The following is a 27,389-nucleotide window of genomic DNA, read 5'->3' as shown; positions in this document are numbered from 1 at the left end:
TTATAGGCTAAAGGCACTAAGCAACAAGAAGACGGATATTTTAGTCGAGTTCTTAGCTACTTTATTATCGGAGTTTCCTTCACTGAGCCCTAGCGGCGTCGTACAGTAATATTGAATGTGGTACCTATGTTTACTAATAGTAATTATTAGTAAACATATTTACTAATATGTAAACATATTAGTAAACATAATAGTAATGTTTACTAATAGTAATTAATGCATCAACACACCCCAATATAGGTGGCAGTTACGATTATAGCGGTTACACACTCCCAAATCTATTTAAGATTAATTCAATACATTTTATTAACTTGCATTGAAAGCTGCATAGCTGATGATGTCTCATGTTTAAGGTAGACACGTTTAATTCGGCAGCAGACTAGCCAAGACCGATGACAGTCTCAAAATCTCTCTGTGTTCCAAGAATTCAACAAATAAAAACATTTACAGTACCAACGAAATCAAAATACCACATTTTCCCCCACGATTAATCTTATGTCTATTCAATCCTGAGAACTCCAATATTTCTAAGTTCTTTCATTTTTTTTCAGAATAATGAAGTTTGTTGGGTAATTATTATCAGCGTTGCCACGATAACGTTGAAACAAGTAAAAACAAATAAGAAAAACTGACTACCGGTAGTTGATTACGCTTTTCCTTCGTAAAAATTGCAAGCAAGTTTTTGTGATTTTACGTATTTTTTTTACAATAATGTGGACACGGATTAGGTTACTTTACCTCCTCTGAGAGTTGAAAAACAAGGAAAGATTTGAATTAAAACTTAAATGGAAGCTTTTATGGTTATAGATTAGAATTAAATTGTCCTTTTTATAGTCTCTGCGTCTAAAGAATCAACTAGAAAAATGTTTAAGAATTATAGTGTCTAGCTAAATCATCTGACTTAAGTTTGGTAATTTTTCTGTTTGGGGAAAAAAAAATCCAGGGGTGACTAGGCTTTAAAAGGGTGTTAGACGTGCTTTGCGCCCATGCAATATTTTCACGATTATAAATAGTTACAAAAAATTTGACTGATCAACAGCAGATGATATTTGTGAAGAATCTGTGTTCTATTTCATAATAAAAATTACTGTGCAGATAGGACAAGGGGGCTCTGCCCAGGAAAGTGAGGCCCTGTGTTCATGAATTGTTTCATGAAGGTTATCATAAGTGGAAACAAGTGACAAGGTATTTTTTTATAAATCGTTCAAATTTAGCCTGATATAATAAGCTCAAAAATTAAAGAGAACCAGCGGCGAAATTTAGCTAAACAAGAAGGAAGTGTTGACAAGGTAAAAACAAAATGTGATTATCGTTTAAGGGAAATGAAAAGGAATAAAAAAAGAGAAACAAAATAGAAGTTGATAGTTTGAATAAGTTGGAAATAAGCTCTCTTTTTAACTCTTTTATACCTCTTTATTAATTAAAAAATGTTTCATCTGTTTGAAAATTCCTTTTAATAATTAAATAGAGCTCCATAAAATTCTTAGAAAGCTTTTCAGGATAGAATCTCTTTCAGTTTTAGAACCCTGTCACGACAATATAATCTATTGGCAAAAGGGTGAACTTAGGTCGACATTAAAGCATTTAGTTCGTCTCTGTTTCATAATTGGATGCAACACTCCTGTTATCAACAGGCTACACTTTTACCCTATACTATACTATTTTCTTTTTTAAATAGTTTGTTATTAATAAATTATCGGTAGTTTCTGTAGGTGCTTTTCTGAGGACACTTACACCTTTTTTACAGAAAATGATTTTAACGAAAATCCAAGGGCTCTGATTTTACTTTTTAGGCCGTTCTTTTTGCAAACATATTTCTTCATTCTAATCCGATCAGCGGTCTAAGCACACATCATTTATTAGCTTTCACCAGATATTTCACTTCAACAAACATATGTCTTCATTCTAATCCGATCAGCGGTCTAAGCACAGATCATTTATTAGGTTTCGGCAGATATCTCACTTCAACATTATTGCAAACCTCAAAAACCATCCGATAAGATGATTTGTCTTCCTAAAGGTTGACGATATCCAATGACATTGCAGGGTGGAATGTTATCCAATCCGAGAATGAGCGGAGCGTTATCCAATCCAATCCAAGGATAATGCGCAAAATTGCCTGGACGGGCCAGTTTTGTTGCACATCCAATATAATCGAGGATCGTTTCGGTCCGTGTATTTTGTTGGAAGTGAGATATCAATGCAAGCATGAATAATTTATGGTATCAAGGCTTTGATGAGATTTTTATCAAATTTCTCTGTTCAGTTTTTTTATTTGGTAGTAAGCTGTAAGATCTTGATGACATCACAGGAAAACATTGACGTCATTTCCAAGGAGTTTCAGGCTCTTTTTAAGAATTCCTGAAAATTGGTTTTCAATTCCATTAGGACTAATAAAAATAATGATTATCTTTCCTGAATCAGCTACAAATGGCAATTTTTCCTACTATACAGTTCTTTTTAGAAACATATTTCTAAACTTTTTGTTACTATGGGCTGTTTTCAACCCCTTTAAGACCTCAAATTAAATTTCCTCCAGAATCAATTATTATGTTTGGAAAGCTTATGTGTTGCAACTTAGAAGCAGATTAGAAAAAAGGGTAATAAGATAAAGCACCAAATAGCTGAAGAACAGGTTTTAGTTTGAGCTTTCTTTTTTAACAAACAAAACAACAATTGTTACTATTTACAAGCATATATCTTTTAGCTTTAAAAAGTATGTAGGATAGCCTCAAAAAGGAAAGAAAAGGCTGTTGGTTTTCTTTGAAGTTTTTTTTTGTCCTTGGGAATCAGCAGACTTTCAAATTTCGAGTTTTTATGGAAGTTTTTATGGAAGTGTGTTAAACCTTGCCAGTAATATTGCAAAGGTTCAAAGGCAACAATGTGACACCGCCCATCAGACACCACAATTTTGAAAAGTCAAAAAGACAAGTTTTAAAGATTACGGTTTTCAGGTATGAATAGGCCACTGATAGATTCAAGGAGCAAAAAAAGGTTCCATTCTGATGTCTTTGGCACTTTAAATATAAAAGGTGGTAGCAAAAAAAAAAAAAAAGAAAAATCCTATTACACATCTAAGTGAAACTCAGCCCCATTCCTTTCCCTATCCCCTCCTTAAAAATAATTTTAAATACTTCCAGACATTGGTCATTATTGTTAAATTGTGGTTTTTGCTACTCCCTTTGAACTGCTGCTTTTCTCTTCTTTTTTTGTTGTTCTTGTTTCATTTACTTTATTTGATGGAATGTTAATTCTTGCAATCGAAGTTAATTAAGGAAATTGTCAATTCTGCCGTCCAGACTCTCGCTGGGAAACACTTTTGTGTAATTTTTTATGATAGAATTCTAACCCTAGAGCAGAAAACTTCTATTCTTTATTTTTATTAAACATGATTTGTTATTTTGAATTTTAACATTATTGTATTTATTCAATTATTTTTGTTTCATTTATTTTGTTTTGTTTAAGTTTAGACTTAATTAAATTTGATTGTAAATTATAAAAATACTTTATTTAAGAATTTAAAGAATATATAATTTTTGTTGCATCTGGAATGCTGAAATTACCATCAAAGCTAAAGAAACACTCCAAATCTTTCCAAAATACAAAACCAAAAATTGCTTTCATCGGAAAAACTTCATCAGAAACAAAAAAAAACTTCAAAATTTGACAAACACTCTAAAACTTGACAAAAACAACTTAATTTGCTGTCTCAATTAGAATTTTTATGTTATTACTAAAGCTAAGGAAACCTAAATTTTCACTTATTTATTCACAATAAGTAATGGTCTTTTCAAGTTTCACTTATCTCCCTTTTCACTTATATCCCCAAGTTTCACTTATTCTATCGCCCTGCATTCATGACCATTTAGCCTTTAGGGGGGGGGGCTATAATGTTGAATGTGACGTTACTATTTACTATTGTTGTTTACTGTAAATGAATAGATATTTATCTATTTATTATTTTACGAGCAACATTGTGTTACTTTTCAAAAACATTTTCAGAGAAAAATGTGGTTTAAGATTTTGACACTTTTTATTTTCGACCTTAGAAGGATTCTCGAAATAAAAGTAAATCAATGACCTAAAAAGGCAAACTAAGATGCAGAATAAAAATGTGTTTCCTTTTAAAGACTAGCCCCCCCCCCAAGAAAAAACAAATAAAAAATGAAAAAGGTATGAAATAAAAGGTGTTAAAACTGATTACAAAGTTTAAAATAGACTAAACACAAGATATTAAGAAGAAGAAAAAATTGAAAGAAATATTTCAATATTTTTATTTTTAGAATATTAAAAAATTTCAATATTTTTATTTTACACTTTTTGATTAAATAATTTCTTATACCACACTGCTTTTCCATTTATGAAGCGAGAAAAACAGTTTTTTTCAAAATAAAGCAGTGACAAAAAAAAAAGAAAAAAAACACATTAATTAATAAGAAAATCCTAATAAATAAAATAAAACATTAATTAATATGTTGTTTGTTTTTTATTCTTTGTCACTGCCTTATTTAAATCAAACCCGTTTTTTTCGCTTAACTTTTCGTACACTTTTTAATTCGTTGTTAAATCGTTTTAGATTTTTAGAAAATAGTTTTAGAAAATTACATCTTTTCCTATTCATTCTTAACAGCTCAGTTTATAATAACAAATATTTCTTATATGACTCCTTGCCAAGTGTACCCCTACATCTTCTTCAACAAAGCATTACTTATGATCGATGTCATGCCTATAAACGGGTATCTACCCTTCCTTATACCTAATTCTGAAGATTTGTTTCTTCAACCAGACTAAGTTAAAAAAGCCTTTAAAAGAAAAAGCCTCAAAATAACTTACCAGATAAAACGTAATGTCCATAGTCAGAGATTATACTTCCAAGTGAAGCAAAAAATGTGATGGCTGAGACAATTGACATAAATCCATTAATGGCTATAAGGAACATGCTACTTTGGGTAAGGTCATCCGTAAACTTATTGAAAGAACCAGACAAAATTACAACACCATATACTAGGGAAATCGAGCTTAATCCTTGAGATACTCCATCAACCCAAACCTGAAAAAATAGTTAAGGGAATTGAATAAGGCCTACTCAAAATAACTTGTGTTTAACGGCGAGATTTAGCTGACACTCATATTAGGAATCATTAAGCCCCATTTGTAATATGAATAGCTAAATTCCGAAGACACTGCCATGCAGAAGATAAGCCAGCATCCTGGTTCAGCAGAAGCCAGCAGCCAGCCAGTTAGAGAGTCTCATCAGCAATCCTTAGTTGTATAGAAAATTTCCTAAGTACTGAACTATTAAAAAAACTTGGGTTTTTCCGGCTCTAAGAGTCATCTATGAACAACAGATACACATTAAAAATTAAAGAATAAGCTTTAGCCTAAATTCAAATGATATTCTTGGGTTGTTGCAAGGAAAAAGGTTCAGTTCCAAAGAGAACCTTATCAGCAACCCTTAGCTGTATAGAAAATGTCCTAAATACTAAACTATTGAAAAAGCGACCCTGTAGTGGCGCAGTAAGTTTGACCTCAGCTTGGTAATACGGGACCCAGAGATCAAATCTAGCTGTAGCAACAAACTGCAGGGCCTGGAATTTGATTCCGATGATGATATTCTGCGAAAGCGTTTCCACATTAATCGAAGTAAGAAGAAGAAGAAGTATTGCAAAAGTATAGTTATAGTAGTTATCCCTTAAGAGATGAAATGATAAGGGAGGAGAGAGAAGGAACTGAGATAGAAACAGTCATCACCAAAAATAAAAAAATAAAGAATGAGCTTTAGTCTAAATTTAAATGACATTCTTGTGTTGTTGCAAAGAACAGAGGTTCAGTTCCAAGGTTAGGCTAAAGCCAGTTAGAGAGCCTTATCAACATCCCTTAGCTGTATAGAAAATATCCTAAATACTAAATTATTGAAAAAGTTTGGGTCTTTTCGGTTATGAGAGTTACCTATGAATAGAAGATGTCCATTAAGAGATTAAATGGTAAGGAAGGAAAAAGAAGGAACAGAGACAGAAACAAACATCAAGAAAAACGACAAATTAAAGAATGAGGTTTAGTCTAAATTTAATTAACATTCTTGTGTTGTTGCAAAGAACAGAGGTTCAGTTCCAATATTAGGCTAAGGCCAGTTAGAGCCTTATCAGCAATCCTTAGCTGTATAGAAAATATCCTAAATACTGAATTATTGAAAAAGTTTGGGTGTTTTCGGTTATGAGAGTTACCTATGAATAGAAGATGTCCATTAAGAGATTAAATGGTAAGGAAGGAAAAAGAAGGAACAGAGACAGAAACAAACATCAAGAAAAATGATAAATTAAAGAATGAGCTTTAGTCTAAATTTAAATGACATTCTTGTCTGGATGCAAGGAACAGAGGTTCAGTTCCAAGACTAGACTAAAGCCGGTTAGAGAGCCTTATCAGCAATCCTTAGCTGTATAGAAAATATCCTAAATATTGAGTTATTGAAATAGTTTGGGTGTTTTCGGTTATGAGAGTTACCTATGAATAGAAGATATCCATTAAGAGATGAAATGGTAAGGGAGGAGACAGAAGTAACAGAGATAGAAACAAACATGAAGAAAAAAAACAAATTAAAGAATGAGCTAATATTAAATGACATTCTTGTGTGGTTGCAAGGAACAGAGGTTCAGTTCTAAGGTTAGGCTAAAGCCGGTCAAAGAGCCTTATTAGCAACACTTTGCTGTATAGAAAATATCCTAAATGCTAAACTATTGAAAAAGTTTGGGTTTTTTCGGTTCTGAGAGCTATCTATGAATAGGAGATGTTCATTAAGAGATGAAATGGTAAGGGAAGAGAGGGAAGGAACATATATAGAAACAGATAACACGAAAAACGACAAATTAAAGAATGAGCTTTAATCCAAACTTAAATGAGATTCTTGTGTTGTTGTAAGGTACACAATTGCAAATATGACTAGTCAAAATTCAAAGAGTAAAATTGCGATGCTGTTTAGCGTTCTTTGTAACTGTAATGGTCGCAATATTCTTCAAGTCTTGAGCAACATTAAAAAATAAAAACAAAAAAAGGTGAACAGGGAATCACCAAAGAAGAAAACCCCATATACAATGTAACATCAATTTTGTTATTCAACATAATAATAATTTTGGATAGTCCACAAAACTTCAAAGAGCGAGCAACAAGTCTATTTGCGCGTTTGAGATTTTATTAATGCTAGTTCTAATTTGAGCCAATCAGTTTTCTCAGAATAAATATTCTTATTGGCTGAAAAATTCTATGGAAAATTCGGATTGGCTAAATTTTGTACTATCTAAATCTCAGTATTAGCGAAAATTAATCAAAAATTACCCAAATTCGATATTTACCTTCTAAAGCCAATCAGAGAACCTTAATGTCAATCGTTGTATAGAAAACAACTAAATAGTGAATTAAATTCTATTATAGCCTTATGGTAGCGAGCTGTGTGTGATATTTATTTACCAATACGGGGCCCCAGGTTATATTTCAGCTGCCGCAGGGCCATACAAAAAAGTAAAATTTAAAATACAAAATCATAACACATGATAATAACACACACAACAATAAAAAAACATAGTGCATAACAATAGAATAATGTAACAATTACAAAAACTGAAGCACCAGCAATAACGCGTATAATACCATAAAACTAACTCACATAATGTCGAATACAGAATAGATAGATAGATATTTAACGCTTTAAAGCCACATGAGCCATGGCTGCAAAAATGAAAAATATCGAACAAAGAAAACAGCTCACAAACATTCAAAAATACTTCCAGCACACAACCCTCCCCCTTTTACAAAAACCTTTCTCTATAGGTAATTCCCAATTCAATATAGATTTTCAATATTTTGTATTGTCCCATTATCTTTTGATCCCATTGCTGAGACCAACCACTCACTTGACCCCAAACTACTAGAAAATAGTAATCAGAGATAATAAAATAAGAGACTAATATAATAAAATAATATTAATAAAAAAAAAATAATAAAAAAAAATAAGAGAAAACAAACTAATGGAAAAATAATAATCCTGCAATTCGGGACAAAGAGCCATGAAATAAAGCAGATCCTCGACATCATCTGCACACATGGGGGCACGAATAAGGACCTTCCATTACCCTCACCCTCCCTGAGTACTTCCTTCTTTCTCCAAATGCTAGAACGTTACCCCTTCCTGACATACACCACCATTTTTTCACTATTTAAACCCGATTTAAAATAAATATTGTGTTAAAACTTTCAGGAATTTTTTTTTTTTTTGTAAAAACACCTCGTTTTCCGTGTTGCCAGACTTTCTTCCTGACGCGAATCCTTGCACTAGATCTAGCGGCTTCTTGACCAAAGCCAAGTAAAGGCCAGTCTGGTCAAAGTGAAAAATTGGGGTCAAACTGATAAATTTCAATTTGTCAGGTACCTGCCCTGCTTGTTTTGAGATGCGTTGGGTATGATTTGTTTTTTTAGTTTGAAAACCCTTAAAATTTTTTCACTTTGATAAGCTAGATAAACCTAGTTTTTTTTACCCCTAAGAATGGAAATGGGATATCTGGAAAATTTTGTATCTTTGGCAAACTAACTAGGCTATGTTTTTTTCGTTTTTTAAACCCATATGAATGAGAATGGGATATCTAGAAAATTTTGTCTCTTTGAGAACCAAGCTAGGCGTATTTTTTTTTATACTCATATAAATGGGATTTTTTTCCAAGTTAGAAATGTCCACTAATGGCACCATAAAATCACGTCAGATGACAAAAATTTAGGTAGTGTACGTTATCCATCACAGCAGCTTGCTTATTTCCAAGGTAGACAGCATTTTGAAGATGGCAGTTTTTGCGACGATTTTTGAGTTTCCTAAATAGAACCAATTGATACTTTGTGTTTGAAACGATGAAGTCTCGGGAAAATATATTTTGCAACCCTTTCGGTATATTGGTAAGAAATGCAAACAAAAATGGTACGACAAAATCATTACTAAATAGGCCTATGTGTAAATTGGGTATAAAATACATAAGACCTTATTTCTTAGATTTTTTCTCTCATTTGTGTGCAGAGGGAGGGGGACTTCTCCCTCCAAAATTCCCCTGATAATCCCAGAGAATGAAAACAACGGAAATGGCTCTGCTTGTATTAACCTCTTTAAAAAACATTTCAATCTCTTCTTAATTACACACCTAATTACAAATTAACATTCTTCGTTTTTGTTTTTTAATTTAACATTTTCAACAATTTAACATTTTTTGGAAAATTTAACATTTTTTAAAATTTTATGCAATTATATGAAAACATAAGGAAGGTTACTTTTTCGTTAATTCCTTTATAATTTTTCCACTTGCCACTAACCACATTCTACTTACTTTATAAATTTGAAGACTTACCTCAGAGGAAGATAAAATATCCCAGTCAATCGTGAAAAGTCGACGCACTCCTGCACCAGCACCGTCAAGCGTAAGTGAAAGTGTCATAAACGAAATAATTGTAATAATTGGCAACGTTGCACTTAAAACAAAGGATCGTCCGTATTTACGGAATAACCGCCATTGAAATAGGAAGATAGAAAACCAAATAATGAGCAGCCATGCGCAGAGAGTATAAGGTGGATGTTCTCGGATATCGTCATCTTGGCTTCAAATAAAATAAAATTTTCCGAATAAATAAGAAATTGGCTGAAATATGAACAGCCCTCAAGAGGGCGGCATTTAAGAGAGCCAGTAACCTAGCAATTTCTCCCATAAGGTTAAAAATATATAAAATATTGGCCAAAAAGAAATTATAAATTGAAAATAGAATCGTAATAGGAGTATCTTCAAGAGAGTCCAAACATTCCTCTATTTCTGACCCCCCCCCTTTCTGCCATAAAAATAACAACTTTTAAGCCCTCTCCTCAGTCTCCAAATTGTTTCCCTATTATTCAACAGAGAAGGTGCTTAAAACCTAGAAAGAGTTATACACAATTCCAAGTTTACTACGTCCACCTGTCAATTTTTTTGCGTCCTGTAGCCTACTTAAAGTACCAAGGGCATCAAAATAAAACATTTGTCGGCCCCAGGACCCATATTAGGTCTAAAAAATCTCAAAACCTTGACATAATAAAAAGAAACACGTCAAATAATAAAAAAAAAGAATTTAATGAGGAATTCCTGAAAAAAGTGAACGAAGAACAATTCGAGGAAAAATAAAACATTTGTCGGCCCCAGGACCTATATTAGGTCTAAAAAATCTCAAAACCGTGACTTCTATAGATTTTTTTTTTCGGTTATTAGACAACTATAAGTTCTTAGAGCAGGAGGTAATTTTCGCCACAGTTGTCATGTTGCACCGTGAAAATAAATAACCAAAACCAATTAATTAAATGTTATAACAATTTTCGTTCTTAAAACAAACATTAACAAACAGTTGATTACGAAAAACGGCTGCACCTTCAAGGAAAGCTACTCCTCCTTAAACTCCTCCTTAAGTCATTCGGTGCCATGTGTTTTTAGCTGATTGTTTGCTGACCTTCTTTTTTGGTTTAGTTGCATATGGAGGTATTTTTCATAAAAATTGATTTTATTCATAGTTTTTGCTGATTTTTTATAAAGTATATGGCGGTGTAACTTTCCACTCAGAACATTTAAACAGTCAGATTTCATTTTCATTGTCCTTGGTCCTTTCAGAATCTTAATTTAGGAGTTTCTAACTAATAGGGTTTTGTTCTACTACTTTCTAATTTATGCGACTGTTTTTACCTAAGTTCCATTATTCTTTCACAGTTTTTTTTATTGCATTTAATTTCAGATATAATATGAATTTAATCAAAAACAGGAGCTTTTTTATATATTTATCTGCGCTGTACAATGAGGCAAAAATCACTGTTAGTTAGACTTAAAGGTTTTACCTACCCTTGCTACACTTCTAAGACAATTCCCAAAGCTATCTTTTAAGCTTTACCCAAAGAGAGGATCAGAAGAACAATGTATATTAAGAGACAGGACCGTAATCAGGTTTTGTTTCAGGGGAAGGGGGCATAAAAAACATTAAAAACACATCGAAAAGAAAGTGAACGAAGTACAATTCGAGGAAATAGGAGAAACATGTCAAATAATAAAAAATACAAGAATTTAATGAGAAATTCCTGAAGAAAGTGAACGAAGTACAATTCGAGGAAATAGGAGATAGGAAATAGGAGAAACATGTCAAATAATAAAAAGAAGAAGAATTTAATGAGGAATTCCTGAAGAAAGTCAACGAAGTACAATTCGAGGAAATAGGAGATAGGAAATAGGAGAAACACGTCAAATAATAAAAAATACAAGAATTTAATGAGAAATTCCTGAAGAAAGTGAACGAAGTACAATTCGAGGAAATAGGAGATAAGAAATAGGAGAAACACGTCAAATAATAAAAAAATTCAAGAATTTAATGAGGAATTCCTGAAGAAAGTGAACGAAGCACAATTCGAGGAAATAGGAGATAGGAAATAGGAGAAACACGTCAAATAATAAAAAATACAAGAATTTAATGAGAAATTCCTGAAGAAAGTGAACGAAGTACAATTCGAGGAAATAGGAGATAAGAAATAGGAGAAATACGTCAAATAATAAAAAATTCAAGAATTTAATGAGGAATTCCTGAAGAAAGTGAACGAAGTACAATTCGAGGAAATAGGAGATAGGAAATAGGAGAAACACGTCAAATAATAAAAAATACAAGAATTTAATGAGGAATTCCTGAAGAAAGTGAACGAAGTACAATTCGAGGAAATAGGAGATAGGGAATAGGAGAAACACGTCAAATAATAAAAAATACAAGAATTTAATGAGAAATTCCTGAAGAAAGTGAACGAAGTACAATTCGAGGAAATAGGAGATAAGAAATAGGAGAAATACGTCAAATAATAAAAAAATTCAAGAATTTAATGAGGAATTCCTGAAGAAAGTGAACGAAGTACAATTCGAGGATATAGGAGATAGGAAATAGGAGAAACACGTCAAATAATAAAAAATACAAGAATTTAATGAGAAATTCCTGAAGAAAGTGAACGAAGTACAATTCTAGGAAATAGGAGATAGGAAATAGGAGAAACACGTCAAATAATAAAAAATACAAGAATTGAATGAGGAATTCCTGAAGAAAGTGAACAAAGTACAATTCGAGGAAATAGGAGATAGGAAATAGGAGAAACACGTCAAATAATAAAAACTACAAGAATTTAATAAGAAATTCCTGAAGAAAGTGAACGAAGTACAATTCGAGGAAATAGGAACACGTCAAATAATAAAAAATACAAGAATTTAATGAGGAATTCCTGAAGAAAGTGAACGAAGTACAATTCGAGGAAATAGGAGATAGGAAATAGGAGAAACATGTCAAATAATAAAAAGAAGAAGAATTTAATGAGGAAGTCCTGAAGAAAGTCAACGAAGTACAATTCGAGGAAATAGGAGATAGGAAATAGGAGAAACACGTCAAATAGTAAAAAAATACAAGAATTTAATGAGGAATTCCTGAAAAAAGAGAACGAAGTACAATTCGAGGAAATAGGAGATAGGAAATAGGAGAAACACGTCAAATAATAAAAAATACAAGAATTTAATGAGAAATTCCTGAAGAAAGTGAACGAAGTACAATTCGAGGAAATAGGAGATAGGAAATAGGAGAAACATGTCAAATAATAAAAAATACAAGAATTTAATGAGAAATTCCTGAAGAAAGTGAACGAAGTACAATTCGAGGAAATAGGAGATAGGAAATAGGAGAAACATGTCAAATAATAAAAAATAAAAGAATTTAATGAGAAATTCCTGAAGAAAGTGAACGAAGTACAATTCGAGGATATAGGAGATAGGAAATAGGAGAAACACGTCAAATAAGAAAAAATACAAGAATTTAATGAGAAATTCCTGAAGAAAGTGAACGAAGTACAATTCGAGGAAATAGGAGATAGGAAATAGGAGAAACATGTCAAATAATAAAAAATACAAGAATTTAATGAGAAATTCCTGAAGAAAGTGAACGAAGTACAATTCGAGGAAATAGGAGACAGGAAATAGGAGAAACACGTCAAATAATAAAAAATACAAGAATTTAATGAGGAATTCCTGAAGAAAGTGAAAGAAGTACAATTCGAGGAAATAGGAGATAGGAAATAGGAGAAACACGTCAAATAATAAAAAATACAAGAATTTAATGAGAAATTCCCTTAGAAAGTGAACGAAGTACAATTCGAGGAAATAGGAGATAGGAAATAGGAGAAACATGTCAAATAATAAAAAATACAAGAATATAATGAGAAATTCCTGAAGATAGTGAACGAAGTACAATTCGAGGAAATAGGAGAGAGGAAATAGGAGAAACACGTCAAATAATAAAAAATACAATAATTTAATGAGGAATTCCTGAAGAAAGTGAAAGAAGTACAATTCGAGGATATAGGAGATAGGAAATAGGAGAAACACGTCAAATAATAAAAAATACAAGAATTTAATGAGAAATTCCTGAAGAAAGTGCACGAAGTACAATTCGTGGAAATAGGAGATAGGAAATAGGAGAAACACGTCAAATAGTCAAAAATACAAGAATTTAATGAGAAATTCCTGAAGAAAGTGAACGAAGTACAATTCGAGGAAATAGGAGATAAGAAATAGGAGAAATACGTCAAATAATAAAAAATTCAAGAATTTAATGAGGAATTCCTGAAGAAAGTGCACGAAGTACAATTCGAGGAAATAGGAGATAGGAAATAGGAGAAACACGTCAAATAATAAAAAATACAAGAATTTAATGAGAAATTCCTGAAGAAAGTGAACGAAGTACAATTCTAGGAAATAGGAGATAAGAAATAGGAGAAACACGTCAAATAATAAAAAATACAAGAATTGAATGAGGAATTCCTGGAGAAAGTGAACGAAGTACAATTCGAGGAAATAGGAGATAGGAAATAGGAGAAACGCGTCAAATAATAAAGAAAAAGAATTTAATGAGGAATTCCTGAAGAAAGTGAACGAAGTACCATTCGAGGAAATAGGAGATAGGAAATAGGAGAAACACGTTAAATAATAAAAAAGTACAAGAATTTAATGAGGAATTCCTGAAGAAAGTGAACGAAGTACAATTCGAGGAAATAGGAGATAGGAAATAGGAGAAATACGTCAAATAATAAAAAATACAAGAATTTAATGAGGAATTCCTGAAGAAACTGAACGAAGCACAATTCGAGGAAATAGGAGTTAGGAAATAGGAGAAACACGTCAAATAATAAAAAAATACAAGAATTTAATGAGGAATTCCTGAAGAAAGTGAACGAAGTAAAATTCGAGGAAATAGGAGATAGGAAATAAGAGAAACACGTCAAATAATAAAAAATACAAGAATTTAATGAGGAATTCCTGAAGAAACTGAACGAAGTACAATTCGAGGAAATAGGAGATAGGAAATAGGAGAAACACGTCAACTAATAAAAAAGTACAAGAATTTAATGAGGAATTCCTGAAGAAAGTGAAAGAAGTAAAATTCGAGGAAATAGGAGATAGGAAATAGGAGAAACACGTCAAATAATAAAAAATACAAGGATTTAATGAGGAATTCCTGAATAAAGTGAACGAAGTACAATTCGAGGAAATAGGAGATAGGAAATAGGAGAAACAGGTCAAATAATAAAAAATACAAGAATTTAAATTTAATTAAGAATTCCTGAAGAAAGTGAACGAAGTGCAATTCGAGGAAATAGGAGATAGGAAATAGGAGAAACACGTCAAATAATACAAAATACAAGAATTTAATGAGGATTTCATGAAGAAAGTGAACGAAGTGTAATTCACTCTATCCAAATTTTTTATGTTTTTTTTAGTTCTAGTTCATCATTGTTTCATCCAAGAGTCTTTTAGTTTCTCTTTAAAGACTAGATTAACTTTGTCTTAGTTTGATTTATTTATCTGTGTGTGATTAATATATAAAAATATAAAAATATAAATATATATAAATATAAAAATATAAAAATATATTTTTCTTCTCTTCCATTTGGGTGTTACAAAAGACTCGAGGTACTTGAATTTCTAGACAATTTCTTGATTTATTTGGTCTCCCTGTTATTGTTTATATTATATTTCGTTGAAGGCTGCTATTGGTGATAGAGCCAAAAAAATCACTTAGGCTATATTTTGAATAATGTCATCAGAGAATTCCTCATTACCATCTTGTATTTTGTATGTTGGAAATGCAGTCATTATTTAAGAATATAAAAAAAAAATTCAACTGAAAGTAAGGAACAACATTAAAACTTAAAACGAACAGAAATTATTATGTATATGAAGTGGGTTGCCTCATCCTCAAAACCTCCCTCTGTACGCTAAACTTATTAAAAAGCTTCTTATTTTTCTAATTAAACGATCCTTGTGTTTCAGGAGTCGTTCTTAAAGAATCAGGACAAAATTCAAACTTTAGCGTAGGGAGTGAGGCGTTGAGGAGGAGGCAACCCCTTTCATATACATATTAATTTCTGTTTGTTTTACGTTTTAATGTTGCTGCTCATTTTCAGTTGAAAAAAACTTGTTTTTATTTAATCTCTGATCGTGTTTTAATAATCCCAGGAAATCTGGCCCCACCTCCACGAAGAAATACTCTCCCCAGGAAAATACCCTCTAGACAATTCAATCCTGGTTAAAATATACCCAGGACAATTACCCTTAACAATTCCACGCGTCAACTTGAGACGGAAAAGAGAAAGCAAGACATATAAAAAGAATTTAGTATAGGAATCCTTGCAAATTCCCACAATGTATAATTTCCCCCCTCAAGTTCACCCCCTGGAACCTTCTCTCCCCATGGAAAAACGACCTGCAGAAAATTAGCCCCCTCCCACCCTAAAATGTATGCATACATCCCAATAACAAATACTATGCGTAAACAATGGGCAAATTTCATAACTTAAAGACCTTTCCCTGGGGCTTTGTGGATGGGGGGGTTCTAGTTATATTTAAAAGCATAGTTATTGGGCCTTTCAACTATGATGAACAAAATTGCTATCTCAGAATTTTGATCGGACGATTTTTGGGGGAAAGGGACGGAGTAGGGGGCCTAGTTGCACTCCCATCTTTTTGGTCATTTAAAAAGGGCATTAGAAGTTTTATTTTCCGCTCGAATGAGCCCTCTCATGATATTCTAGGACCACTGGGTCGATACGATCACCCCTGGAAAAAAAAATAAACACGCATTCGTGATCTTTTTTCTGGCAAAAATACAAATTGCCACATTTTTGCAGATAGGAGCTTGAAACCTACAGTGAGGTTTTCTGATACGCTGAATCTTATGATGCGATTTTCATTAAGATTCTATGACTTTTAGAGGGTATTCCCCCTTTTTTCGAAAACCAGGCATATTTTCTCAGGCTCGTAGCCGTTAATGGGTAAGATTAAACTTAATAAAACTTATATATTTGAAATCAGCATAATAAGCCAATTCTTTTGATATCTATTGATACCAAAATTCCTCCTTACTTGCAGTTCGTTACCATTAACTGTTTGATAAAATTAGTAAAAGAAAATGAAAAAGTATAAGAGCCAACTACCATATCCCAACTACCTGCAAAACTAATTTTTTATGTTTTTACTATTTTTCTTTGATGGAATTTTCCTGATTTTACCGATTAAATTTCCTTTGAAGCATTATAGTTTTCCTTTGAAGTAATATAGTTTTCCCAACTACCTGCAAAGCTCAATTTTTATGTTTTTTTTTCTATTTTTCTTTGATGGAATTTTCCTGATTTTACCGATTAAATTTCCTTTGAAGCAATATAGTTTTCCTTTGAAGTAATATAGTTTTCCCGACTACCTGCAAAGTTCAATTTTTATGTTTTTTTCTATTTTTCTTTGATGGAATTTTCCTGATTCTACAGATTAAATTTCCTTTGAAGCAATATAGTTTTCCTTTGAAGCAATATAGTTTTCCCGACTACCTGAAAAGCTCAATTTTTATGTTTTTTTCTATTTTCCTTTGATGGAATTTTCCAGATTTTACCGATTAAATTTCCTCTGGAGCACTATGGTTGTAGTTGTCTAAATACAAAAAAAAAAAAAAAAAATAAATAAAATGGAAACTTGACTGGGTGAATAAGAGTGGAGCTCTGAAGAGATCGAAGCGGAGACAGAGTATGTCTAACTTTGTTGGCTTCAGGCGGCTAGGTCCATTGTTGGGTTGTTAGTAATAGTATTAGTACTTGGGGATTACTAATATATTACTTTTTTTATTCTTGAGTTTTTGGAAGTATTTAAACTGTACGCTAAAAGTTACTGGTATCAGGAAAGGCCACCTTAGCCAAGTGAATGGCACGCTGGACTTGTAATCCTAAGTCCTTTGGGACGAAACTTCTAATCATGGTGTATCGAATATTTTTGGTACAGGTGAGTGGTAGGGGTGAGTGGTCTGACTGTGCAAGCTCAGCTAACTTGAAGCTGGGGAGTTTACGATTAAACAAAATTCCAAGCAATATTTGAATTTGAGATACCAGGTGGGGCGGCAAAACACCTAGTCCTGCAGCAAGAGAAGAGGATAAACATTTATTACCCGAGAGATACAGTGGCAAGTGTTGCTCCGCAACTGTAAGAACAGCAAGTTCTTGCAAGAACATCAAGAGCACAAACTGGTATCATGGCAGATGAGAGACTATTGAGAGCCTTATAAATTAACGTTTTATTTTAATTTCTGAAGATTACTCGAGCGCTTTTCTTTTCCTGAAATGGCAACCTTTTTTGTTCCGGTTTTAATTACTAATATAATATTTCTTTTTGTTCTTGAGCTTTAAAAGTATTCATATTTTACGCTAAAAGTTAGGATTGTGAGAACGCTCTAGCCTAGTGGATTGCACGCTAGACTTGTAATCCCATATCCTTTAAAGCAAGGGTTCAAATCCCAGTATAACATGTCTTTTTGCTTCTGGTAGGTGGAGTCGTGTGACTGTGTAAGCTCAGCCACCATGCGCCTGGGTAGCTTACAGTTTACAAAATTCCGAAGTAAAATCTGGATTCTTGATGCCCGATGAGGTTGAAAAACTCCTGATCATGCTGCAAGAAGAAGAACAAGAACCGGTATCATGGCAGGTGAAAGGCTATTCAGAGCCTTACAAATTAATGTTTTTTTTAGTTTATGAATGTTACTTAAGAGCTTTTCTACTCCTAAGACGACATCCTTTTTTCTTGTGTGACTTTAATCATGACTATATTTTTGCTCCTTTTTGGTTTTAATATCACTCTGTAAGCTTGTTTGGAGAACTATTTTTTTGAAAACACTTTTTTTTAGTTCCAATTTCACTCTTTACTTTGAACAGCTGGATATGCTAAGCGAGTAGGCTATGTAACTAAGAAGGTAACATAATGCACTAACCAAACATGTTAACACACTAACAACAAAACAAACTCGTAGATTCATAGTGGAAGAGAAGTCTGGCCTTAAGTGGCTGGGTGTAGCGACAAGCTGTCAGTAGTAGTAGAAGTAGTAGTAAAACTCACATCTTTAAAAAAAACTGTAAAAAATAAAAAAAAGTTATAAAATTCCTGCACAGCAAGGATTCGACGGGCCAATTTAATTTATTTTCAATGAAACTTTGGTTATTTCCATATATATTAAAGTAAATAATTTCTTAGACCATATAGTTTTTCCATTTATAATCAAAATCAAATATTGAAAATTGGATAAAATCTTTAATAAGACAGTGAAACTTTGTATATAAAAAAAAAAAAAAAAAAAAAAAAAAAAAAAAAAACTGTTGTGCATATAGTGATAAAATAAAAATATCTCAGCTTCTCGTCTGAAGGGGTTTATCTACTGAAAAATAAAGGAAAAAAAATAACTATCCTAAACAAGTTAACATATACACAAAACAGTCTTATTTAAAAGCCGTAGTCTTATTAAAGGTTTTATCTGTTTTAGTATTTTCTTCTCGTTTACATGATAAATATTTCAGTAAAGTTTAATATGGATTTATGTTTTGTTTTTTATTTGCATTGCGTTATCTGGAAAATGTACTTTGTAAATAGCCTTAGCCTGAAAAATCAATTAGACACGAAGTACAGCAACCTCCTCAAGTCTTTCAAAATGTTTTTTTTACCGTTTCCAAGACCGTAGCCAAAACCGTCTCCAAGACCGTTTCCAAGAGTTTAGCAGAGACCGTAGCCAAAACCACTTCCAAGATCGTAGCCAAGACCGTAGATAAGAACTTTTCCAAGACCGTAGCCAAGACCATTTCCAAGAATGTAGCCAAGACGGTTTCGAAGACCGTAGCCAAGACCGTAGCCAAAACCCTGGCCAAGATCCTTTCCATGACCGTAGCCAGAACTGTAGCCAAGACTATGTCCAAGGCACCTACGCAAGACTTTTTGATAAAATTGCAGTTTAGCGGCTCGTTTAAAGGGCATAATAGATTCTTGAGTAAATATTCTGCATGTAATCTGGCGCAGTCTACTTATTCGCGCTAAGTATGACTCCGTTAAATTAAAATTTGAATTCAACAACTATATTAACGCAGTGCATCAATGTTCTGCTGTAAGACTTAGGGGTCTGTAGGATTTTGTATATATAATTTGATACCATCCATAAGACGGTTAGAAATTGAGTGTTTAATAACGGTTGGATGGTCATGCAAAACCGTATGGGACTTAAGCAGCTCCCTTGAGGAACTCCACTTTCTATCTGATCGGTGATTGGATCTTATTACCTGCTATAGCTTCTTGCGTTGTTTTAGAAAACTAACTGAGCTTGAGGGCCAATTTTCTACTTTTCATGAATACAAATCAAAGGTTCTATATATTCTGCATATAGATATATTATATATATATATATATATATATATATATATATATATATATATATATATATATATATATATATATATATATATATATATATATATATATATATATATATATATATATATATATATATATTTATATATATATATATATATATATATATATATATCTATGCATTTATAAATATCATATCAGAAAGATCTGAATTAACACAGCCAAAAAAAAATCTACTGTCTGCCTGTTTATAAAAAAAATATTTATAGCTTTTAGAATTTGCGTATTAGATGGACGAAGTCTTTTCTATGTTGAACACATTCCATAAATTATTAGCTTTAAATTTTTTTTTTGAGAAATTAAAAAGTAAAAAGCTTACCTTTCTAATGCTTCTTCTGCTGATTCATGGCAATGTGTGGCATTGTGGCACATTTGAGGTACCTGAAATCCATAATACAAATACTGGAAGGAATACGATTCTATCACAGCGTATTGGATTGACATAATGAAACAGATAATTACAGATGACATTCCAACCCCTAAAATAAAAGGGTTTCTGTGGTCACTAATTATATTCATTTTGTTTCTAACTGGATTATTTAGTAATTATTGCATATTCGCTTTGTTTTACTTTGACTTAGTAACTTTAAGCATTCAGGCTTTATCTTCTTCTTTTCCTGCTTTTGTTTCCGATGTTTGGTCTCTTGCTATTTCTTTTTCCATTTCTTTGTTTTCATTTGATGGGAAGAGGACTTGGGTTGTAAGTGGCAAATTATTTGTGCTATTTTTCTCTTTTCTTGTCTTTTTTCACTTTGCTAGAATTTTCCCTTTTCTGTCTTATTATATAAACTTGTCTTTTATCTAGGCAAATTTCCTTTTTCAAATCTAGAGGGGCAGGCTTATGGGTTTTTCTCTTTTTTTCTATGAAAATGTAAAAAAGGTATTTTTTAATGAAAATAACCAAAAACCTATTTTTCAAAAGCTGGTAGGTGGGGACGACGGTAAATCTAGGGGAAGCAATTACCCTCTCCTGCTTCCAATGGGCCCCTCTTATTATGTAGGTTTTTGTACTACTACTACAACTACAAATACTTTTATACATATATTACATATACATATACATTATACTACAAATACTACAGCATTCAAAGACATTTTTCAAACTTGCCAAGCTCATTTCAAGCTTCTCAAGGACATAGTATCCTTTCCCTCTAACGAAACGTGTTGTCCCCTTAGCTGAACAAATATCATTCGAAGTTTTAAGCTGGTCAGGATAACAAAAAAGTCATGTGGCTCTTTTTGGGGAGTAATTTTTTATAGGGTGGGTGGGGGGGGGGGGGTTGAAACTTCAAACTAAAATTTGTCTTGCATATTACAGTCTACTTGGCCCAAGGAAATGCAGTTTCAATCAGGTCAGAAAGTCTCTTGGCCTTTTTTGGGGCCACTTTATTGGCGGACCGATGTTTGGTCTGTGAATTGAGCAACCCTTTGCCCCAAATATTTAAGAGATAAGTTCTAAGCCAATGCATAAGTTTTGATCAGCTTTTAGAAGACTTGTGCCATGAAATTACATTTTGCCTTAGATATCCCTTGGAAAAGGGACTCATAGTTTAATTTTCAGACTGACCAGATTTAACAAGTTTTAAGTCCAGCACTCAATTCTTTTCCTCAAAAAATTTAATCCTCTTGGACCAGGGAACAATTCTTGAAAGTTTCAAGCCAATCAGAAAAAATTGAACATTTTCAGCCTTATATTTTTGGGACCCCGTGCCTGAACTAAAAATAGATTTTTGACTTTTTAGGGGTCCAAGATTGGGGGAACAAACTTGTCCTTTTAGTTCTTTTGGCATATTGGGGTCTATGTAGCCCAGGGACAAAAAGAGACAGGTTTCAGGCCAACATTGAAATAATGGTCTTTTTGGAGCCTAATTTTTCTTTAGGGGGATAAGTCCAAAAACTAAATTTGTTTTGTACATTAGGGTACCCCTGGTCTAGGGAATATTCCACTCGAAGAACAAGTCTTTGGCTTTTTTCAGCGGTTTTTTGGGCCCTATTTTTGGGGGAACTAATATTTGTTTTCTATTTTTGCTTCTTTATTAGGGTTCCCTTGGCCTAAAGGCATATAAGTTTTGAGATGATAGGAGAAAATGTTTACCCATTTTTCGAATCTCCCGTTTTGAAGGGGGCAGGCACGTTCGAAAGAGCTTATTTCAAGGGGGACAATACTAAGAACAATTATTATTTTTTATTTTGCATAAGCAGTGCCCAGAAATGAGGTGAAATTTAGTATTTTGAGAGGACCCAGGTCCGTTCCCTCTTTCCGTCCGTACACGTCCTTGTCTATACCCCAAACAGTTTTTTTGCAATAGGCTATTTCCCAGCTAAGGATCTTTTCCTTATCCATTCTCTGTTGATTCCTTCAGAAGAAGGTACGACGAAAATATAAAGCGTCAAAGCAGAATGAGGTGTAGAATGATACCTCGCTCTGTTAATCAGGACAAATTAAAAAAAATAAAAACAGGCAAGTCTGGCTAAGGGCTTAGACTTGGCTTTGAATAGTATTTAGGATAACCAATTTCAAATTCCAGTTGAACTTTCAACATTTACATTAAAATTCTTGTCAGGAACTTACGAAACATAAATAAAATTACATTATAAAGTGTGCACATGTCTTATCTATTATGAAAACTGGCAAAGGCGTGCTTTAAAAATATGTGTATTTGCGTTAGAAAGTCAATATTTGATTAAAAAAAAAAAAAAATACCGAAAAGAACAAGAAGCAAAACATCCAAAGAAGCAAAATCGAAGAGAAAAAAACAATGTAGGTATTAGAGGAATATGGTATACAGGGAACAAACTGATTAGGATTAAGAAGCTTTTAGTTCATTTTCAGACCACTTATCATCATACTTTCTCCCAAAATAATTTCTAGACCCCTTAATCCAACAAAAAGTCTTGAAAGTTTCATGCCAATCGGAAAAACAATATCACTTTTGACCCCCTATTTGGCCGCTTGCGTTCCAACTATTAACAGACTTATGATTTTTTTTTTTACGGTCCCAAATTTTGAAGGAATAAAATCATATTTTTATTTGCTTTTTATTGTTAACTTGTGTTTCTACGGCCCAGGACATACTGGGCCATAAATTAAAAAATACCGTAAATATTAATTTTTTTTATATAGAAGATTAATGCAAAAAGAAAGAGTTGTTTTCTTTATCGATACCATTGAAGAAATGCTCTTAAATGAGGGTAATCCCTTACATTGGTCGCTCTTAAACCATATCCCGCGGGACGATGTCACGTTGTAAGTATCATGCTACTGTGCCACATGTCTAAAAATTCAAGAAGAGAAGCTCAAAAAACCATGAGCCTTTTACTACAATTTCCAATTCGTACTTGCACAAAATATTACAATATTTTCCACGGTTGAAAGAAAGGTTGAAACGGTTAGGACACGCTTTACCGCAGTATAAATATATAGACAGTAGTGAAAATTCGTACTCTCCGTTAAAGATTTTTGAGACACATCAGTCGCACACCTTTCTTCATGACTCGACCTTCTTTAATATTTATGCTGTGGTAGCAACTGAAGCTATTGCTGTGACGCAAAGGAAAACTTCCCTTTCCGCGCGCTTTGATGTGTCCCGTTTCTGAACCAAATCTTCGATACTGTTTACGGTCTATCTATCATAAATCAATAAAACTAGTACAAATAAACCAGCTAAGGATATTTCCGATGTTTGTAAGATTATAGAAAACTAGCGCTTTACTGAAAACACAAAACAATATGGGAGTTTTGGTAGACTAAAAGTAAACAATTTAAGGACACTTTTAACAGTATAAAAATAAAGTATTTCAGAGGCATTTCAAGATTATTTTGTAGACAAGTTCAAAGTAAAGCCATCTTGATAGTATTAGAACTATAGAATAGCCTTAGAATTTATATCATAACTTGGAATTCTCCATTATAGGCAGCGCGCTAGCGCTGCCCGATGTGGGCACAATGTTTTGTTTTTTGTTTTTTTTCTCCATTCCCGGGCAACTTCGTATCGAAGGAGTTGTCGTAGAAAGTTCGAAAAGGGCTCATTAAATTGCGAATTGGAGTGGCTAGTGCCCTTTTTAATAGTCAAAAGTGATTGGAGGGTAACTAGCCCCCCCACGCCCATCATTCCCCCAACCACCTCCAATCAAAATTTTGAGATATCCATTTTGTTCAGCGTAGTTGATTTATAGATAGAAAATATCTTTTTGAGGACGACACTCACCCACAACCCTCAGGGCAAGGGTTTTAAGTTATGCCCTGGGGGCATATAAGGTTTTTATAGAGGCCGTTGTCATAGAAACTTCAAAATGGGCTCATTCGATTGGAAATTCAAAGGGCTAGTGCCCTTTCTAATAGTCGAAAGTGATTGGCGGGCAACTAGCCCCCCCACGCCCATCACTCCCCCAAAAACATCCAATCAAAATTTTGAGATAGCCATTTTATTCAGCCTAGTTGATTACCGGAGAGAAAATATGTTTTAGAGGAGGATACTCCCCCACAACCCTCAGGGCAAGGGTTTTAAGTTATGCCCTGGGGGCATATAAGGCTTTTTATAGAAGGCGTTGTCGCTAAAACTTCAAAACAGGCTCATTCGATTGGAAATTCAAAGGGCTAGTGCCCTTTTCAATAGGCAAAAGTGATTGGAGGACAACTAGCCCCCCCCCCACACCCATCATTCCCTCAGACACATCCAATCAAAATTTTGAGATAGCCATTTTGTTCAGCGTAGTGGATTTCCAGATAGAAAATATGTTTTTGAGGAGGACACTCCCCCACAACCCGCGGGCAAGGGTTTTAAGTTATGCACCGGAGGCATATAAGGTTTTTATAGAAGGTATTATCGTAGAAACTTCGAACCAGGCTCATTCGATTGGAAATTCAAAGGGCTAGTGCCCTTTTTAATAGCCGAAAGTGATTGGGGGACAATTAGCCCCCCCCACGCCCATCATTCCCCCAAACACATCCAATCAAAATTTTGAGATAGCCATTTTGTTCAGCGTAGTGGTTTTCTACATAGAAAATATGTTTTTGAGGAGGACACTCCCCCACAACCATCAGGGCAAGGGTTTTAAGTTATGCCCTAGGGGCATTTAAGGTGTTTATCAAAGGTGTTGTCGTAGAAACTTTAAAACAGACTCATACGATGACAAATTGAAAGGACAAGATCCCTTTTGAATATTCAAAAGTGAATGGAGGGGAAATAGCCCCCCCCCACCCCCCCCCGTCCCCCCAACTCCACGAATCAAAAGTTGTCGATAACCATTTTGTTCAGCGTAGTTAATTTCCAGATAGAAAATATTTTTTTGAGGAGGGCACTCCCCCACAACCCTCAGGGCAAGGGTTTTAAGTTATGCCCTGGGGGCATATAACGTTCTTATAGAAGGCGTTGTCGTAGAAACTTCAAAACAGGCTCATTCGATAGGAAATTCAAAGGCCTAGTACCCTTTTTAATAGTCGAAAGTGATTGGAGGGCAACTAGCCCCCCCCCCTACGCCCATCATTCCCCCAAACACATCCAATCAAAATTTTGAGATAGCCATTTTGTTCAGCATAGTTGATTTCCAGATAGAAAATATGTTTTTGAGGAGGACACTCCCCAACTACCCTCAGGGCAAAGGTTTTAAGTTATGCCCTGGGGGCATATAAGGTTTTTATAGAAGGCTCATTCGATTAGAAATTGAAATGGCTTGTGCCCTTTTTAATAGTCGAAAGTAATTGGAAAGCAACTAACACCCCTTCCACGCCCATCATTTCCCCAAACACAACCAATCAAATTTTAAGACAGCCGTTTTGTTTAACGTAGTTAAAAGTTCTGGAAACTAGGTCTTAGAGGATGACACCGACCCTCACATCCCTTAGAGTAAGGGTTGTAATTTATGCCCTGGGGACATATAAGGTGTTTATAGGAAGTGTTGTCATAGAAACTCACAAAGGGTTCATTCGATTGGAAATCGAAAGGCCTAGTGCCGTTTTTAATAGTCGAAAGTGATTGAAAGTTTTGACATTTTTATAGTAAAGATCGATGTGGGTAAAATATATTATTTTTTGATGTTGTTGTTCTTTAGATAAGGATATTTCTTATTGAAGGATTGGCCGTGGAAGTTTTGGCATATACTCCTTTGACTGATTATGGAGGGTGCCAATACCCTTTTTAATATTCAAAAATGGATTAAATAACACCTATCTCCCTACTCCGCTCACTCTCCTCTATGCAAGTACGTTTTAAAACTAAACCTTGCCATAAGATTAACTCAAAATACACTATGTTAATGCTAATTTCCAGTAAGGCATCTCAGCACTATCCCAAGAACGACGGATGGTATTATGTTCAAACTTTTGGGGCTGCTTCTGTTTTTAAAATTTAACCAAATTAAAATAGCGTAAGTGTATCCAAGCTATCAAAGAAAGTAAACAGATTTTTTTGATAATGGTATCAAGTTTTCCATTTCAGGTCAACTAGAAGATGTATAAAACTAAATTGAACACTACTATTTATCAAAATTCAGTTCATTCAATGCACCCGGAGTAGTAACATCCCTGTGCGAGCGCTGTGTAAAATTTGCTGTGAAATATCTTGGGCGTTCGTTTATCGATCTATTTGAAAATTATAAACAATATTGGATAGAGAACAATACAAAAAATTATTTGATAAGTTGACAAGTGAAGTGCCTAGTGAATTATCTTGGGCGTTCGTTTATCGAGCTATTTGAAAATTATAAACATTATTGGATACCAATATGGTTAAGAAAAGCGGAAAGTGATCAAGACAAAGCGATTTGGACGAGTCTAGAGGGTCCACAGAATCGACTGATAATTTTTCAAAGTTGGATAAAATCCTTGCAGTCGTCGAAGAAACTAAGAATGATATTTCGGAAATAAAAAGGGAAATCAGTGACATTAAGTCTGGTTTAGCGTCCCTAACGTCTCGTGTTGAAGATTTGGAATTAGCAAAAGTGACCCACGAAAATGAGTTATCCAGTATTAAGCAGGAAATATCGGCACTATGTAAACAAATTGCAAAGGAACCCGGTTTTGGTGAGTTAGCTACGAGAGTCATTGTGGTAGAAAACATGGATAGAAGAAGGAATATTATTCTATGGAACATTAAAGGTGAATCTAAGTCAAAAGCTAAGGAGAATGTTAACGCCTTACTTTCCCAACATCTTGGGATTAATACCCAATTTGAACTACTTGATTTTACGGATCGATTTATCAAAATCCAGCTTCAGGATGATAAGGACAAATTCTGTGTCCTTCAGGGAAACAAGAAATTGCGTGAAAACCCGTTCAGAATAGTAGCCGGAAGTGAATCTCTCTATGTCTATATAACAGATGATGTGACAAAAGGTGTTCGTGACATTCGTAACTCCCTGAAAATCAAACAGAAAGGATTGAGAGAAAAGGGAGTCAGTGCTTGGATCCCCCCAGTCGTCCCTACCTGTATTATGCTTGATTGAGAATGAGCAAAAAGTGAAGCTTAAGTGGTGTAATGTCGCTCGAGTCAGATTCGTAAAAAATGTATCGGAAGTGGATTATAGTGTTTATTTAGTACGTTTGAATGGGTTTGAGAT

General features: G+C 33.6%; 1 protein-coding gene across 1 annotated transcript in view; it reads right to left on the bottom strand.

The window, feature by feature from the left end:
• Window positions 1-27,389, bottom strand: part of LOC148954639 (sodium-dependent dopamine transporter-like) — a 188,470-nt gene that overhangs the window by 46,601 nt on the left and 114,480 nt on the right. Inside the window, exons 5-7 of the mRNA XM_089087178.1 lie at window positions 20,152-20,311; window positions 9,378-9,624; window positions 4,834-5,050 (exon numbers count right to left, since the gene is read on the bottom strand). Coding sequence (XP_088943304.1) covers window positions 4,834-5,050; window positions 9,378-9,624; window positions 20,152-20,311 — 624 coding nt within the window. The remainder of the gene's footprint in view (window positions 1-4,833; window positions 5,051-9,377; window positions 9,625-20,151; window positions 20,312-27,389) is intronic.

This window comes from Artemia sp. Qi Xiang Cuo, chromosome 3 (assembly GCF_049724085.1).
Source record: "Artemia sp. Qi Xiang Cuo chromosome 3, ASM4972408v1, whole genome shotgun sequence".
Classification (NCBI taxonomy): Eukaryota; Metazoa; Arthropoda; class Branchiopoda; order Anostraca; family Artemiidae; genus Artemia; species Artemia sp. Qi Xiang Cuo.
The sequence above is the reverse complement of the archived record's forward strand: the minus strand, read 5'-3'. Positions and strand labels throughout refer to the sequence as shown.